General features: G+C 40.4%; 1 protein-coding gene across 1 annotated transcript; it reads right to left on the bottom strand.

Annotated features, from left to right (window-relative positions):
* Window positions 1–728: 728 nt before the first annotated feature.
* S100Z (S100 calcium binding protein Z) lies at window positions 729–16,015 on the bottom strand. Its single transcript, XM_003408106.3, has 3 exons — window positions 15,925–16,015; window positions 6,422–6,618; window positions 729–4,663 (listed from the first exon to the last, which is right to left on the bottom strand). Exons 2-3 carry the CDS (start codon window positions 6,560–6,562, stop codon window positions 4,505–4,507), a joined length of 300 nt encoding a protein of 99 aa, XP_003408154.1. The 5' UTR covers window positions 6,563–6,618; window positions 15,925–16,015; the 3' UTR covers window positions 729–4,504.
* Window positions 16,016–16,810: the final 795 nt, after the last annotated feature.

Genomic DNA, 16,810 nt, shown 5'->3' with positions numbered 1-16,810 from the left:
TAAGGAGCATTCTGGCTGTACTTCTTCCAAGACAGATTTGTTCATTCTTCTGGCAGTTCATGGTATATTCAATATTCTTTGCCAACACCATAATTCAAAGGCATCAATTCTTCGGTCATCCTAATTCATTGTCCAGCTTTTACATGCATAAGAGGTGACTGGAAATACCACGGCTTGGGTCAGACATACCTTAGTCCTCAGGATGTCGGCTTTGCTTTTTAACACTTCAAAGAGGTCTTTTGCAGCAGACTTGCCCAATGCAATACATTGTTTGATTTCTTGACTGCTGCTTCCCTGCAGTGGTATCACTGTGGTTGATGTCACCCAGTACAGTAACTCATGGTGTCACCCCCCCGTGCTAATTACAATATTGTATCTAAAACACCAGAAAATTTGATGAAATCAGTGACTGTAAAAACACCTGCAGCAACAAAAATAGCACATGCCTGTGGCACATGCAGGCGAAACCACGTGATTCCAAGTGTCGTTGTAATTGGGTAATAATGACACCTCTGACCAGAAAGGAAATTAGCATAGATTTTTAGCCTTACATATGTTGATATATGTAAGCTAGGCTTATGAAAAAAGAATTTTTTTGTTATAACTAACTTTAGGGATATTTTTATAAAAAATAATGTTTCTGCTGGAACGCTACCCCAAAAATTTCATAGACAGTCATTTCGGTGTCACCTCCATGATAGTGCCACCTAATGTGGCCACCACCCATCATGGATTGAATTATGTCCCCCCAAAAATGTGTGTATCAACTTGGTTAGGCCATGATTCCTAGTATTGTGCAGTTTTCCTCCATTTTGTGATTGTAAGTTTACATTAAGAGGATTGTAACACCACCCTTACTCAGGTCACCCTGATCCAACATAAGGGGAGTTTTCCTGGGGTGTGGGCTGCACCACCTTTTATCTCTCAAGAGATAAAAGGAAAGGGAGGCAAGCAGAGAGTTCGGGACCTCATACCACCAAGAAAGCAGCACCAGGGGCAGAATGTGTCCTTTAGACTCAGGGTTCCAGCGCAGAGAAGCTACTAGTCCAGGGGAAGATTGATGAGAAAGACCTCCCTCCAGATCCAACAGACAGAGAAAGCCTTCCCCTGAAGCTGACACCCTGAATTTGGACTTGTAGCCTACTAGACTGAGAAAAAATTAATTTCTCTTTGTTAAAGCCGTCCACTTGTGGTACTGCTGTTATAGCAGCACTAGATAACTGAGACACCACCCCCTACAGCCCCCCACCCCATGCACCAGTGACACACTGCTTCCATGGGTGTTGACTGTAGATCCAAGTAAAATGAAATCCTTAACAACTTCAATCTTTTTTCCATTTATCGTGATGTTGCTTATTGGTCCAGTTGTGAGGATTTTTGTTTTCTTTGTGCTGAGGTGTAACCCATACTGAAGGCTGTGGTCTTTGACCATCATCAGTAAGTGCTTCAAGTCATTTTCACTTTCTACAAGCAAGGTTGTATCATCTGCATATCCCAGGTTGTTTATGAGTCTTTCTCCAATCCTGATGCTGTGTTCTTCTTCATATAGTTCAGTTTCTCAGATTATTTGCTCAGCATACAGATTAAATAAGTATGTTGAAAGGACACAACTCTGATGCACACCTTTCCTGATTTTAAACCATGCAATATCCCTTTGCTCTGTTTGAATGACTGGCTCTTGGTCTACGTACAGGTTTCACATAAGCACAATTAAGTGTCCTGAAATGCCCATTCTTTGCAATATTATCCATAATTTGTTATGATCCACACAGTCGAATGCCTTTGCATAGTCAATAAAACACAGGTAAACATCTTTCTGGTATTTTCTGTTTTCAGCCAAGGTCCACCTGACATCAATAATGATATCCCTCATTCCACTTCCTTTTCTGGACCCAGCTTAAATTTCTGGCAGTTCCCTGTTGATGTACTGCTGCACCTGCTTTTGAATGATCTTCAACAACATTTTACTTGTGTGTGATATTAATGATATTGCTCAATAACTTCCACATTCTGTTGGATCACCTTTCTTTGGAGGGGACACAAACAAGGATCTCTTCCGGTCAGTCGGCCAGGTAGCTGTCTTCCTAATTTCTCGGCATAGATGTAAGTGTATCCAGCACAGCATCCATTTGCTGAAACATCTCGGTTGGTATTCTATTAGTTTCTGGAGCCTTGTTTTTTGCCAATGCCTTCAGTACAGCTTGGACTTCTTCCTTCAACACTATAGATTCCTGATCATACACTACCTCCTGAAATGGTTGAACATCGACCATTTCTTTTTTGAAAAAAGATATTAAAATCAAAACAGGTCCACAGGAGCCAAAGTACAAACTTGAGTATATCCCACCTGAATTTAGAGAGCATCTCAAGAATAGATTTGACAAATTAAACACTAATGACTGGAGACCAGATGAGTTGTGGGATGACATCAAGGTCATTGTATATGAAGAAAGCAAAAGGTCATTAAAAAGATAGGAAAGAAAGAAAATACCAAAACGGATGTCAGAAGGGACTCTGAAACTTGCTCTTGAACTTGAGTAGCTAAAATGAAAGGAAGAAATGATGTAGTAAAAGAGCTGAACAGAAGATTTCAAAGGATGGCTTGAGAAGACAAAGTATTATAAGGAAATGTGAAAAGAACTAGAGTTAGAAAACCAAAAGGGAAGAACACCTCGGCAGTTCTCACACTGAAAGAACTGAAGAAAAAATTTAAGCCTCGAGTTGCAATATTGAAGGATTCTATGGGAAAAATATTAAACGATGCAGGAAGCATCAAAAGAAGGTGGAAGGAATACACAGAGTCACTGTACCAAAAAGCACTGGCCAATGTTCAACCATTTGAGGAGGCAGGATATGATCAAGAACCAACGGCACTGAAGGAAGAAGTCCAAACTGTACTGAAGGCATTGGCGAAAAACAAGGCTCAAGGAATTGATGGAATATCAACTGAGATGTTTCAACAAAGGGATGCAACACTGGAAGTGCTCACTTGCCTATACCAAAAAACTTGGAAGACAGCTGCCTGGCCAACCAACTGGAAAAGACCCATATTTGTGCTGATTCCAAAGAAAGGTAATTCAACAGAATGAGCAAATTATCAAACAATATCATTAGTATCACATGCAAGGAAAATTTTGCTGAAGATCATTCAAAAGCAGTTGCAGCAGTACATCAACAAGGAACTGCCAGAAATTCAGTTGGGATTCAGAAGAGGACGTGGAACCAGGGATATCATTGCTGATGTCAGATGGATTATGGCTGAAAGTAGAGAAAACCAGAAGGATGTTCACCTGTGTTTTATTGACTATGCAAAAGCATTTGACTGTGTGGATCATTACATTATAGATAACACTGCAAAGAATGGGAATTCCAGAACATGTAACTGTGCTCATGAGGAACCTGTACATAGACGAAGAGGCAGTTGTTCGAACAGAGCAAGGGGATAGTGTGTGGTTTAAAGTCAGGAAAGGTGTGCATCAGGGTTGTATCCTTTCACCATTCTTATTTAATCTGTATGCTGAGCAACTAATCGGAGAAACTAGACTATATGAAGAGGAATGGGGCACTAGGATTGGAGGAAAACTCATTAACAACCTGCGTTATGCAGATGACACAACCTTGCTTGCTGAAAGAAGAGGACTTGAAGTACTTATGAAGATCAAAGACCACAGCCTCCAGTATGGATTACATCTCAACATAAAGAAAGCAAAAATCCTCACACCTGGACCAATAAGCAACATCATGATAATCGGAGAAAAGACTGAAGTTGTCAAGGATTTCATTTTACTTGGATCCACAATCAATGCCCGTGGAAGCAGCAGTCGAGAAATCAAATGACTTATTGCATTGGGCAATTCTGCTTCGAAAGACCTCTTTAAAGTGTTCAAAGCAAAGACATCACTTTAAGGACTAAGATGAGCCTGACTCAAGCCATGGTGTTTTCAATTGCCTCATATGCATGCGAAAGCTGGATAATGAATAAGAAAGACAGAAGAATTGATCCCTTTGAATTATGATGCTGGCGAGGAATACTGAATATATCTTGGGCTGCCAGAAGAATGAACAAGTCTGTCTTGGAAGAAGCACAACCAGAATGCTCCTTAGAAGTAAGGGTAGCGAAACTTCATCTCACATACATTGGACAAGTTATCAGGAGGGAGCAGTAACTGTTAGAATCATGGATGGCTGTCTTAGAAATCTGCCAAGTTTTAGCCTCATTTGAAAATGGCTAAATTTTTGTGATGCTCTCTTTTTGACAGGCAAAAATATGTATATAACATCTTTAATAGGAAAATTTCAAGTACGGAATATAAGATTTGAAATAGTTGTTTGAAGTCAATATAGTAAGGTACACGTCATTCAATAACATTAGCAATTAATTATATGCATACTGTATCATTAAATGGTGTTACCATATCTATAAATCTACAGAGTGTATACAGATGAATTCTAATTAAATAATCTTGGCTATATCTCTGCTTTTATATTAGCTTACTACTTATCTTTACTTTCCTTTTTTCTTCAATTGTTCTACAAAGTAATCATTACAAGCAACGGTCAGAGCTGCCACCATGACCACGAATTCATTAAAATCCACTTCATTGTCCTTATTGGCATCCAGGTCCTGCATTATCTTATCAACCAACTGGGGATCCTTCTGGCACTAAAAGGAAAAAGAAAATCTCTAACTCCCAGGTTTGGAGGCTCGTGATGACAGTTGAAATCGCATCTTCGTTTTATTTCCATTACAGTTTTTATTCCCATTTTAGCATCTAAAGACAATGTCTAAGAGCCTATTTGCTGGTAGCTTTGTACCAGACACACATTCTAAAGAAGTCTAGCCTCTGCCCCAGGGCCATATAATCCTGGCTCAGACCTAAAGACCAATAAAAACAAACAACAGTTGATTAAAATGAGCTAGCGATACTGAAAATGCATTTGCACCACACCGCAGGCTTGGGGGCCGGGACACTGGGAGGCAGTCGGGTAGTGCACAGAATGGGAGGCTTTGCACCCAACCAGAGTAAGCAGCTCTACCATTTACCAACAATGGGACTTTGAGCAAATCACTTAACCTCTTTTTTTACTTCTTTATTTGTAAAATGGAGATAATATCTACTCGAAAATTTGGGGGATATTTCGACACAACTTTCAAAAGTATTTAGCACCAGAATTGCTAGATTTAGCAACTAAAAATAGAGGATACCAGTTAAATTTGAACTTCAGATAAACAACAATTGCACAGGATATACTGTATTTTATCTGGCAGCCCTGCTTAGCACGATGCCTGACACGAAAAAAGAAACCCAATAAAGCATAGCTCTTATAAGGATGACTGCATTTTATGGGATTCAGAAAGGGTGGGACTGTGACACCCACCTCTCCTATGGTTAGTAGTTGATAAGAAATGTTTCCAAAAGGTCTTCATTTCTTCCAGAAATTTCCCATTGCCCTCTCATCAGCTGCCAACCATTAAATGGTTGGAAAGTTTAATTGATCAAAATCAACTTGATGGAAACAATCATAAATTTCACATGAATAAATCAGTGTGCTAAGTTTGATCTACTCAGTGTTGACTTACTCTAAATGTTGTATGATGCAGGAGTCAAACAGGGTTTCAAGAAAACAAAAACAAGCGCAAGTTCCTGGGGACTTCTTAGATGACTCAGAAGATACCATGATGTTATTACATTAAAAAAAAAGTTAACTTTAAGCTCCTACCATAGAGAGTGGGGAGAAAAGGAGTATCAGAATTAAATCACTGTAGTCTTAATACATGGCTATAGGGATGATAAAGTAACATCACGCAAGGGTTGTATATTATGCTAAAATCAATTCAAGGCAACTCCATAAAAATCAGAGTGAAGTGTTTTCCTCAGAGGAGGCTCCAAACACTGGACTATAAGGCTTCACACAGAGATTTATCAAACCCCTTGCTTTTTTAAGACATGAATCTGCTCTTGTACTGACTAACATCCCAGACACATTCTTGCCATTGATCCCGATCCGCTTGTGTTTGGCTGACAAAGCTCTCTAAGCATTTGTCATTTGCTAGAAAATTTGCCACCATGACATAAAGCACCCCAGGTTTAATTTCTGACCCAATACCTAAGATTAATTTACAGACATCTGGACATACCTCTTGGTATAATTCACTTCGTCTGCCACTGGAGTACCATCATGTGGGATAATTGATGAAAGCCTCAAATAGAATTTTTTAACATTTAGAAACTCTAGCCAATATAGAAGAGTGCACACAATAATATCCACAGAAAACAAAGGTCCCTAGTGTTGGCTTCCCATGTACTTTGAACCTCCATATGAATTCTACTGTTTTTGTGACAGGATCATAGGGAGGTTGGTCCCTGAAGCCATACCTCACCCACCTTGGCCTGAATGGGGCAGAAGAGCCGTGACTCACCGAGAGGAATTCCGTGAGCTCTCGCTGCAGAAGTAGTTTCAGTTCCCCCTTGTTGAGCTTGAATTTGTCCCCTTCCTTGCAAGAGTACCGGTGGAAGATTCTAATCATGGTGTCCATGGCGATCTCAAGCTGGGTGGGCATGCTGGCAGCAAGATTGACTGCTCCAGGTGCAGGCCACCAAACTCAGGGAGAAAACACTTGTTCAAAATAAGCAGATGGGAAAACATCAGCATTTTCATTAACACAGAATAATATTCTTCCCCTGAGTCACTCCTGGGAGTGATGGTGGTTAGACCACAAAAGTCTTCAGTTACAGAAAGCGCTCCACTCACTCCAGGGCAAACTGCAAATGAGACCTTCACCGATGACTTTTTTCTCCTCCCATCTCTACCACTCCAAGATGTAACAGGTTCAGCATGCTCATAAGTTAGCAAACAGACAACTACAGAGTCATATTAAAACATAGGTCTCAAAAAATACAGCAAAAAGCGGAAGAAAATAGCTAACTTCATACCTATTCAGCCAACACACAACTCTGTCAACAGGTGTTTACAATGTAACTATAAGCACTTATACGTGGGGTTCCATCCAGCACACCTGTTCCCTGAGAAAATGAAAACTGTCAGTGACGAGATTCACATAGAGGTGCTTCTGTGTCTGTTTTTAATCACCAGGGTGAACAGGTGTGAGCTGCTCTCCTCTGGGGCACCCAGGAAGGGCTGGAGCCCATTGTATGCGTTAGACTAGAAGGCAAAGAGAGAAAGAGGGAGCCTCAGTTATCCCTTCATTATGGGAATTTGCTTGAAATGCAATTAGTTGCTAGGAAGTCGATGATGGGAAAAAAAAAAAACTTAAGGGCTCTAAAAATAAAGAAGCGAGGAAGCAACACTGGTTCAAACCTGGAAACTCCTGGGCAAAGACAATAGCAAGTTCAAGGGAACAAACACAGAGCAGACTAACACAGCGGACCAAAACCCAAAACCAAACCTGGCCCGTAAAATCGATTCCAACTCCTAGTGACCCCATAGGACAGAGATGAACTGCCCCATAGAGTTTCCAAAGCTGTAATCTTTACAGAAGTCATCCAGTCCCAGCCCCTTGCTATGGAGTTAATTCTGACTCCTAGGGACCATATATAACAGAGTAGAACTGGCCCCATAAAGCTTCCTGGGCCGCAATCTTTATGGAAGCAGACTGCCACATCTTTCACCTGTGGAGTGGCTGGTGAGTTTGAACTGCTAACCTTTCAGTTAGCAGGTGAGTGCTTTAACCACTGTGTCACCAGGGATCCTTAAACAATGGACCAAAAAACAAAACAAAACAAAACCTGTCGTGTTGATTCCGACTCATAGAGACCGTAATGGACAGAGGAGAACTGCCCTCTAGGGTTTCCAAGGAGCGGCTGGTGGATTCAAACTGCTGACCTTTTGGTTAGCAGCCAAGCTCTTAACCACTGCGTCACCAGGGCTCCACAAAATGAACAGTTGTGTAAAAAACGAGGAAGCACTCCATGTGCTGATTTGCTGTTGTTGTTGTTGTTGAGTGCTGTCAAATTGATTTTGACTCATAGCGAAGACCCTATAGGGCAGAGCAGAACAGTCTCATAGGGTTTCCAAGGCTGTAATCTTTATGGGAGCAGGGTTGCCAGGTCTTTTCAAAGTTGCTGCTGTGTTTGAACAACCAACCTTTCAGTTAGCAGCCGAGCTCTTAACCATTGTACCACCAGGTCTCCCTATGTGCTGATTTAGAAAGGTACCAAACGATTATTCTAATTGTGTAAGGAATAAAAATAAGAATATGCATGTGTATTTAAAAAAAAAGCAAAACAAAACACATTGCTGTTGAGTCAATTTCAACTCATGACGATCCCATGTGTTACAGAGTAAAACTATTCTACAGTGTTTTCTTGGCCGTACTCTTTACAGAAGCAGATTGCCAGGCCTTTCCCCTGAGGTACTGCCGGGTGAATTCAAACCATCAACCATTAGGTTGTAGTCAGGCACAAACTATTTGTGCAACTCAGGGGCCTTGTGTGTATATGTAATAGGCTTGTATTTACCTAACGATTCACTGAAAGGCTACATAAGAAATAAAATTGTAACTATAAAGGATTAGGAGGAAAAAGGATGGAACTAAGTGGTTGAAGACTAGGGTAGAAACAAGACTTTTCAGTTTATACTTTTTAAACTAATTTTAACTTTTCAATTATAGGAATATATTCCCTATTCAAAATATTGAAAGAGAAAGAAGCCCAGAGCAGCTGCTTATGCAGGGATTCATAGGGGCATCTTCCAGTAAGAGAGATGGATAAAGGAAAAGAGTGCCTTGGGCAGCAAAAGCCAAAAGTTGGCTATTGTGCTTTTAAATGCCACCTAAGGACTTTCGGTCCTGAGAGAAGGACCTTTCAGGACAGAAATTTAATTATTTGAAAAGAAAGCCAGTACCTCCTTTATATTTCCCCTCCTCAATCCTATCAGGATATACCCTCCATCGGTCTACTCCCCTCCTCCTACCATCCTGGCCACTTCACTGAAACCAAAGCAAAATCATCGCCTCTCAGTCCAAACCTGCTTCCCCTCCTGTTTTGACCATCTCAGCCACCCAGTTCCACCTTGGCTTCTAGCACTATTTTTAAATACCAACTGAACCCATCTTCTTTCTCCGTTGTACACCACCTTCAAGGCCTCATTGCTTTTGGTCCCATATGGCACAAACGGTTTGTGCTCAACTACTAACCTAAAGGTTGTAGTTCCAACCCAGCTGGTACCATGAAAGAAAGCCCTGGTGATCTGCTTCTGTTAAGATTACAGCCAAAATAAAAATTTAAAAAAACCCTATGGAGCACAGTTCTACTCTGACACACACAGGGTTGCCATGAGCTGGAATCGACTCGATGGCAATGGGTGCGGTTTTTGTTTGTTACCGTGACAGCTTCATTACTCCTCCATTCTGAGCTCTACTCTGCTGCCAGGGTAGTTTATGTAAAACAAATCAAAATACACAGTCCCTGAGCATTCAAAAGTCTGACCCTGCCCACTTTTCTGGTTTCAACTCTTGCTACATCTCAAGAGGCAGATATGTTCAGAACAAACTGACCAAAATGTGCTCTCTCAGTCTTCCATGGCTTTGCAGTCTGGGCCCACTGCCTGGAATGCCCTTTCTTGCTTCTGCTTGGCCCATTCTGTCTAGTCCTGCAAGACTCAGTTCAGGCAGCATCCCCTCTTGGAAGCTTCCCAACTCCCAACCTCCCCTCCCCCACCGCCCCAGAATAGGTCGCCACTCTGTCTCTCCTACTCTCGGTGCATATCTTTACCTTTTATCATCGCACTTATCACACATTGCTGTAATCATTTATGTTTACACGCACTCCCCACTCCCAGACTTTGAAAGCATCCCTTGAAGGCAGAGTTGATACCTGGTTCATCTTTGCATTCCACAGCATTTAGTACAGCATCAAGCATATGGAAGTACTCAGAAATATTTGCTAATAATGGCTTAATATATAAATGGATTATATTGGAAAACTGTAACATTTCCAAAGACTTGAGCCTTGCCTACTCTAACTGTTGAAAGAATTGTTGGATCATCTCTATTTCACCAAAAAGAAAACCACTTTATCAGAGAGAGAGAGAGAGAATGACAGCAGTCATTTCAATGAATAGAAAGAGTTTGAATTTGGAATGAAATATTATCAGGCTGAGATGCTTTATAAATACACTAAATTGAGTAAGCCTTGCAGAACATGTGGGTCTCAGCAGCATTATATTTAAGTCATTGTCAACCACAAATTAATTTACTTGGAGCATTCAATTAGCAGGGAAAACTCTTAATTGAATAGATATGTAAAATCGTAATCAAAGGAATTATGTAGTTGTTGAAAAATTGCTCATTCCAATTTTCTATGTTTAATAATAACATTTTAATATACTTTTTAAAAAGAAAAAGAAAGGCTTTTCAATAGAAGATTTTAGTTCTAAGTTATTTATGTAGCTGCTATGTTGACATAATAAAAACACAACTTCATTGTTTTTCTCCCCCTCAAAAAAATGGTACTGCTGTAATTTGAATCAAGATATGAAAATCTGATCATTTTAGGAATTTTTGAAAAATGAGCAACTCCTACCAAAGTAAAAAAAATGGATTTTTAAAAAGGAATTGTGCTTTTTTTTTTTTTAACATTAATTTTTTTTTTTAAGGTGTATAGAGACATGCATAGAAAAAAAAAGGTCTGGAAATTATTTAACCCAAAAGTTCACAGAAATAATTCACAATGGTTGGATTACAAGTGATTTTAATTTTTTTCTCTTTGCTTTTTTTTTTGTATAATTTCCTCCAATAACCAGTATTATTGTGTAATAAGGTAAATAAATAATTACACCTCTGTACGCTTTTTTTTTCTTTTTTTAAACCTCTTCACACTTTAAAAACAGATTTTGCATCAGTGGTTTTGGTCTCTACATCCTGTGCTCTTGGGGTTTGAAAAGTCGGGCGGTTTCCGGGTTCTTTATGCTTGACCTAATAGGGTCGCTAAGAGTCGAAATGGACTCGCCCGCAATAGGTTTGGGTTTTTTTTTTTTCCAAAGCAGAGCGAGAAGTTTCCTTTGGTACTTGCTGCCGCTTAGTGTCAGGTTCCGGGACTGCACCTGGATTCTCTAATTTCCAGAATGCTGTGGAAATTGTGTTGATGAAACACATGGCCCCTCTTCAAGGTCTTATCCATAGTGTACACCAGCCCCAGCCTCTGCCCTCCAGGAACTTTTCAGATACAATCATAAAAGACTCAATCAGGCCAAACCAGTTGCCGTCAAGTCAGTTCTGACGCATGGCAACCCCATATGTTACAGAGTAGAACTGTGTTCCACAGGGTTTTCAGTGGCTGATTTTTTGGAAGTAGATCGCCAGGCCTTTCTTCTGAGGCACCTCCCTGTGGAATTAAACCTCCAACCTTTCAGTTAGCAGCTGAGGGTGTTAAGCATTTGTACCGCCCGGGGATTCCCTCAGTCAGGCAAAGGATACAGATTTACAGGTGATGTGAAATCCCAGGATGGGCAGAGGAGGTACACCTGTTGATAACATAGATGTTTGTCCAATGCTCCAGTGGCACCTTGCTTGCTCTGTTAATTATTATAGTTTTACTTTTCAACTTTTTTCATGCATTATAACCTCAAGGCTAAATGATACCATTTCACATCCAAGATAGTGTGCAAAGAATGAAGGAAATAGAAATATCAGATTTTAGGGAGCTTAAAAGTAAGGGCTAATTTAGATGAAGAAAAACAGCTGGTATAAATCCATGAAGGGGAGAGCAAAAAGAGTAGAGATATTTACAAGTGAGGCTTTGGCCCTAAGGCCTGAAAGAAAGGATATAAATGAAAAATAGGCAATCCTGTTAACTGAGAGGAGCCCTGGCGGCACAGTGGTTAAGAGCTCAGGTTGCTAACCAAAAGGTTGGCAGTTGGAAACTCGATGGGGCAGTTCTACTCTGTCTTATAGGGTTGCTATGAGTCAGAATCGACTTGATGGAGTCGTGAATTGAATTATGTCCCCCCAAAATATGTGTCAACTTGGTTAGGCCATGATTCCCAGTATTATGTGGTTGTCCACCATTTTGTGATTGTAATTTTATGTTAAACAGAATTAGGGTGGGATTGTAACACCCTTACTCAGGTTCATATCCCTGATCCAATGTAAAGGGAGTTTCTGTGGGGTGTGGCCTGCATCGCCTTTTATCCTACAAGAGATAAAACGAAAGGGAAGCGAGCAGAGAGGGGGGACCTCATGCTACCACGAAAGCAGTGCGGGAGCAAAACGTGTCCTTCGGACCTACGGTCCCTGCACAGAGAAGCTCCTAGTCCAGGGGAAGATTGATGAGAAGGCTGACAGAGAGAGAAAACCTTCCACTGGAGCTGATGCCCTGAATGTGGACTCTTAGCCTACTTTACTGTGAAGAAATAAGTTTTTCTTTGTTACAGCCATCCACTTGTAGTATTTCTGTTATAGCAGCACTAGACGGCTAAGACAGACAGCAACGGTTTTTTTTTTTTTTTAATTAACTGAAATAGGGCGGGTAGCCTCCTCAGGATGAGGACACTCCCAGGCATCTAAACACTGCCAAGAGCTTCCAGAAAGGCCTGGCTGTTCTTAGGAGCTGCTCTGGGGCCAAGGACAAAGTCATACATGAGACCAAGTTTCTTCCAAAGTTTCCAGCTTTTGTTTTTTTATGTAACTTGATTTAAATGTCCTGTTATTTTCATAACAATGTCACAGAGCAATCTCAAATAATTATGGTTGGCTGGGGGAAGGGATCACAATGGGCATGAGGAAACTTTTGGGGGTGATGGGTATGTTCATTTTCTTGATCGTGGTGATGGTTTCATGGGTAAACACATGTGTCGAAAGTTACCAAGGTATACATTTTAAACATGTGCACTTCATTGTCAATTATAACTCAATAAAACCGTTGTTTTGGATTTAATTGTGCCCTTCCCCCCATTTATGCTGAAGTCCTAACACCTGGTGTCTGTGAACCTGACCTTGTTTAGAAACAGGGTCTTGGAAGATGTTAACAGTTAAGTTATACCAGAGCAGGGTGGGTCCTAATCCAATCTTAGTGTCCTATAAAAACGGAGAAGAGAGATGGTTGAGGAAAGCCGGCCATCTGAAGAAAGGGTTAGCCGCAGCTGCAAGCCAAGGAATGCCTGAGGCTACCACAATCTGGGAGAGACATGAAGGGATCTTCCCTTATAGCCCTTGAGAGAACACAGGGCCCTACTGACACCCTGAATTCAGGCTACTAGCTTCCAGAAAATAAATTTCTGTTCTTGTAAGTCACACAATTTGTGGTACTTTGTTATGGCTGCTTTTTAAATACAGCTATACAGCTATTTGCAAGAAAAAAAGGAAGGAATGGAGGGACAGAGAGAGGGAGGGAGGAAGGAAGAAGGAAAAAGAAATTTACTTAGAATCACGTAACTACATAGTGGCAGAGCTGAGGTTCAAACACATGTCTGTCTGACAAAAAATAAATAAAATCATGTAGCAATTTAAAATTAGAATTATAAAGATATAGAAACAAAAAATGTCAATGAAATGATAAGGGCAAGTACCAAAATAAAAATCATATGTATGCTGTAAGGATAAAATTTGTGTGCAAATAGAAAATAAGAAAAAGGCAATTAGTTTTAATAGTTATTCAATAGAGTTATGTAGAACTTTATAATTCTTTAGTGCTGCTGTTAAATTGTATTTTCATTAAAATATTAATTATAACAATACAGTATTTAAGATCATAATATATATATCCATATCAGCTACCACCTTTTAAGTTGTAAGTTATCTTTTAAGTTATAATATTGAATTTAAAAATTCAGCATATAAAATTCTAGGTTCGAAATAATTACATCAGGCCTTCATATGTGCATAAGAAAAGGTAAAAAAACAAACAAAAAAACATGTTAGTAGGTATTTGTCTTAGGTAGCTAGCGCTGCTGTAACAAAAATATACCACACATGCATGGTGGCTTTAGAGAACAGGAATTTATTGTCTCATAGTTTTGGAGGCGTAAAGTCCAAACTCAGAGCATTGAATGAGCTAGTCTATCTTTTTCTCTCCCTCTCCCTCCCTCTTTTTCTCCCTGTAGGCTGTGGGGAAAGATCTTTATCTCTCTCTACTGCCATGGCCCTGGGCATTTCTGGGCTGCTTATAGATGTCTGTACTCATGGCACCTGTCTTCCCCCTCTCTGTGTCTCTTCTGCTCTTTTTATAAGACACCACTCAGAAGGGATTAGGTTTAAGGCCTGCCCTACCCCCACACAGCCTCATTAACCCTATTTCCAAACAGGGTCATATTTATGGGTACAGGAATTAGGGCTTCAACATAACTTTTGAGGGGATGCAATTCAATCCATAATAGTATTTTCCAAGGGTGTTTGTTTTTTCTTTCTGCTTGTGTTGTTCTCATTGTTTTGGGTAATTTTATATTTTCAGTAATGGCTATATTATATTTTAATAATGGGAAAAATGAAATAAAATGTTTTAAAAATGACAAAGTTGACAAAGCATTTCAACCACCCCACTATTGCTTTGGCTGTCATAGTTACAACTTTCCTGCGGCACTTTCTGGTCTATAAAGCCCTTTCACACACACAATTAAGCTACAACTATTTACCCAGTGCTAGATAGTCTGTGAGAAATCAATTACATACCATTCAGAACAAATAGGTCAAAATATTGCTGAAAAATACATTACAGATTATTATTAAATACGAAACCCACCGTAAGTTATATGACGTAGCTTAGCCTCCTTTTTCACAAGTGTGAAATGAGAACCTTGGACTAAAAGACTTTGAAATGCCTTTTCCATTAGAATAAAACATTTTGATTCTAAAAGCTGTTTAAGCATCAGTGTGTGTGTGTGTGTGTGTTGCACATACTTTACATCCACCATAAAAACAATTTGAACAATGAAGTGAGGGTCAGAAGCCCCTCAAGGAACTTGAACAGTTACGACAGCACGCTTTTTTTCCTGGCCCTTGAAGTCCAGAAACACAGGTTCAGAGAATTTGCCACACATTTCTGCCAGGAAAGTCGTGTGTCTCTGCTCCAGGCACAGCAGAAAGATTTCCCTTCTCTGTCCCTTAAATAATGTCTTTTACGCCCCTCTAGTTCTCTGCGGAATTAAAGGCATTTTATATTGCCCTTTACCAACAGGCTAAAGCTGAAAGTCAAATAGAAGAGGAATTTTTTTTTTTTTTACTGTACTTTAGATGAAGGTTTACAGAACAAACTAGCTTCTCGTTAAACAGTTGGTACACATATTATTTTATGACATTGGTTAAGAACCCCATAACATGTCAACACTCTCCCTTCTTAACCTTGGGTTCCCTATTACCAGTTTTCCTGTCCCCTCCTGCCTTCTAGTCCTTGCCCCTGGGCTGGTGTGCCCCTAGAAGAGGAATTTTAAAAGCAAGAGTTTGGATGTCAATTTTCCTTTCATCAAGCAACATCCTACTTCCTTGTATGAAATAAGACCTCTGTGATTTGCTTCATAATAGTCCATTGGGTGGGAGGTAGGTGGTGTGGTGGGCAGTGAACAGAACAGATGTTAAACCAGCCTGGCCATGAGTCAGTAACTGCTGAAGCTGAGTGCTGGGTACACTGGGGCTCAGACATGCGACTGAGCGGCCTTAGAAGCATATCCCCCAGCCCCAGTGAAGCCTTCAGAAAACGGCAGCACAACGTTTTGAGAAAACTCAAGCCAGAACTACATACTAAACAACTCCCAAGTCCCTGACCCACAGAAACTGAGAAAATAAATGTTCATTTTTGTTTTCAGCTAAATTTGAGGGTACATTGTCATACAGCAATAGATAACTGTATCGTTCCACAGCTGAAATTTATCCTTTTTTACACGACCCTTCAGAAGAATGATGCAATGTAAATAAAATACCTTTCTTCTTTTAGAATTTCTGAGAAATAAAAATGCAAGGAGTGAAATTCTTACCTTTGGCTGCAGAGAGGGCCAAGCTCTTACAGGAAAGGGCACTGTTTCCTGTCTTCTGCAGCGCCTTTCACCACAGAGCAGGTAGTGAAACACTTGAGGGAAGTAGTCATAGGCTCTCTGCCAACGGCCTCCTTGAATATCTTAATAGAATTAATACTGGACTTTTAACAAATCACAATTTAACTGAAAATCATTGTTTCTGATACGAAAAGCATCACCTCACATCACAAAGTAGCACTGCTTTGTCACTCCTCAGCATGCACTGAACAACATCTGCTCTGTTAGAGCTCCTTGTATTATTGCCACAGTTTTTTTGAATATCGTTAGTGCTTATTCGACATAAGTCTGTTTTCATGTTATGGAACCCAGAATGCTAAGAGCCTTCCACAGTGCGGCGGCTGAGAGGGCAGTGCTCATCTGAGAAGTCTGCAGGGAGAAAGGTTTCTTTACCTCGGTCCATGTCTACCCTCTCTCAGTAAATGGTAACCCCAGTGGTGGATTACCCAATAAGCAAGGTAAGCACGGATTTACTTCTCCTTACTTACTAATCTGTAGTGAACAATTTTACATTTTCTCACCTTATCAAACATTCTGCTTCCAGGGATGGCTGGCATCTGTCTCTCTCCCAACCTCACAGCCCGTTCCTACAGAATAGCCTTAGTCATCTAGTGCTGCTATAACAAAAATACCACAAGTGGATGGATGGCTTTCACAAAGAGAAATGTATTTCCTCACAGTAAAGTAGGCTAGAAGTCCAAATTCAGGGCATCAGCTCCAGGGGAAGTCTTTCTCTCTCTGTCAGCTCTGGAGGAAGGTCCTCGTCCTCAACCTTCCCCTGGTCCAGGAGCATCTCCTTGCAGGAATCCCAGGTCCAAAGGACTAGTTC

Source organism: Loxodonta africana, chromosome 2 (assembly GCF_030014295.1).
Source record: "Loxodonta africana isolate mLoxAfr1 chromosome 2, mLoxAfr1.hap2, whole genome shotgun sequence".
Taxonomy (NCBI): domain Eukaryota; kingdom Metazoa; phylum Chordata; class Mammalia; order Proboscidea; family Elephantidae; genus Loxodonta; species Loxodonta africana.
Note: the sequence above shows the minus strand (reverse complement) of the source record. Positions and strands in the feature narration are given on the sequence as shown.

What these genes read in the sequence shown, in the direction of transcription:
- S100Z (XM_003408106.3), bottom strand. Translation starts at nt 6,562, where the DNA reads ATGCCCACCCAGCTTGAGATCGCCATGGACACCATGATTAGAATCTTC. An exon ending in AGCTCACGGAATTCCTCTCG is followed by an intron (nt 4,664 to 6,421) that starts GTGAGTCACGGC and finishes TTTTCCTTTTAG; the next exon opens with TGCCAGAAGGATCCCCAGTT.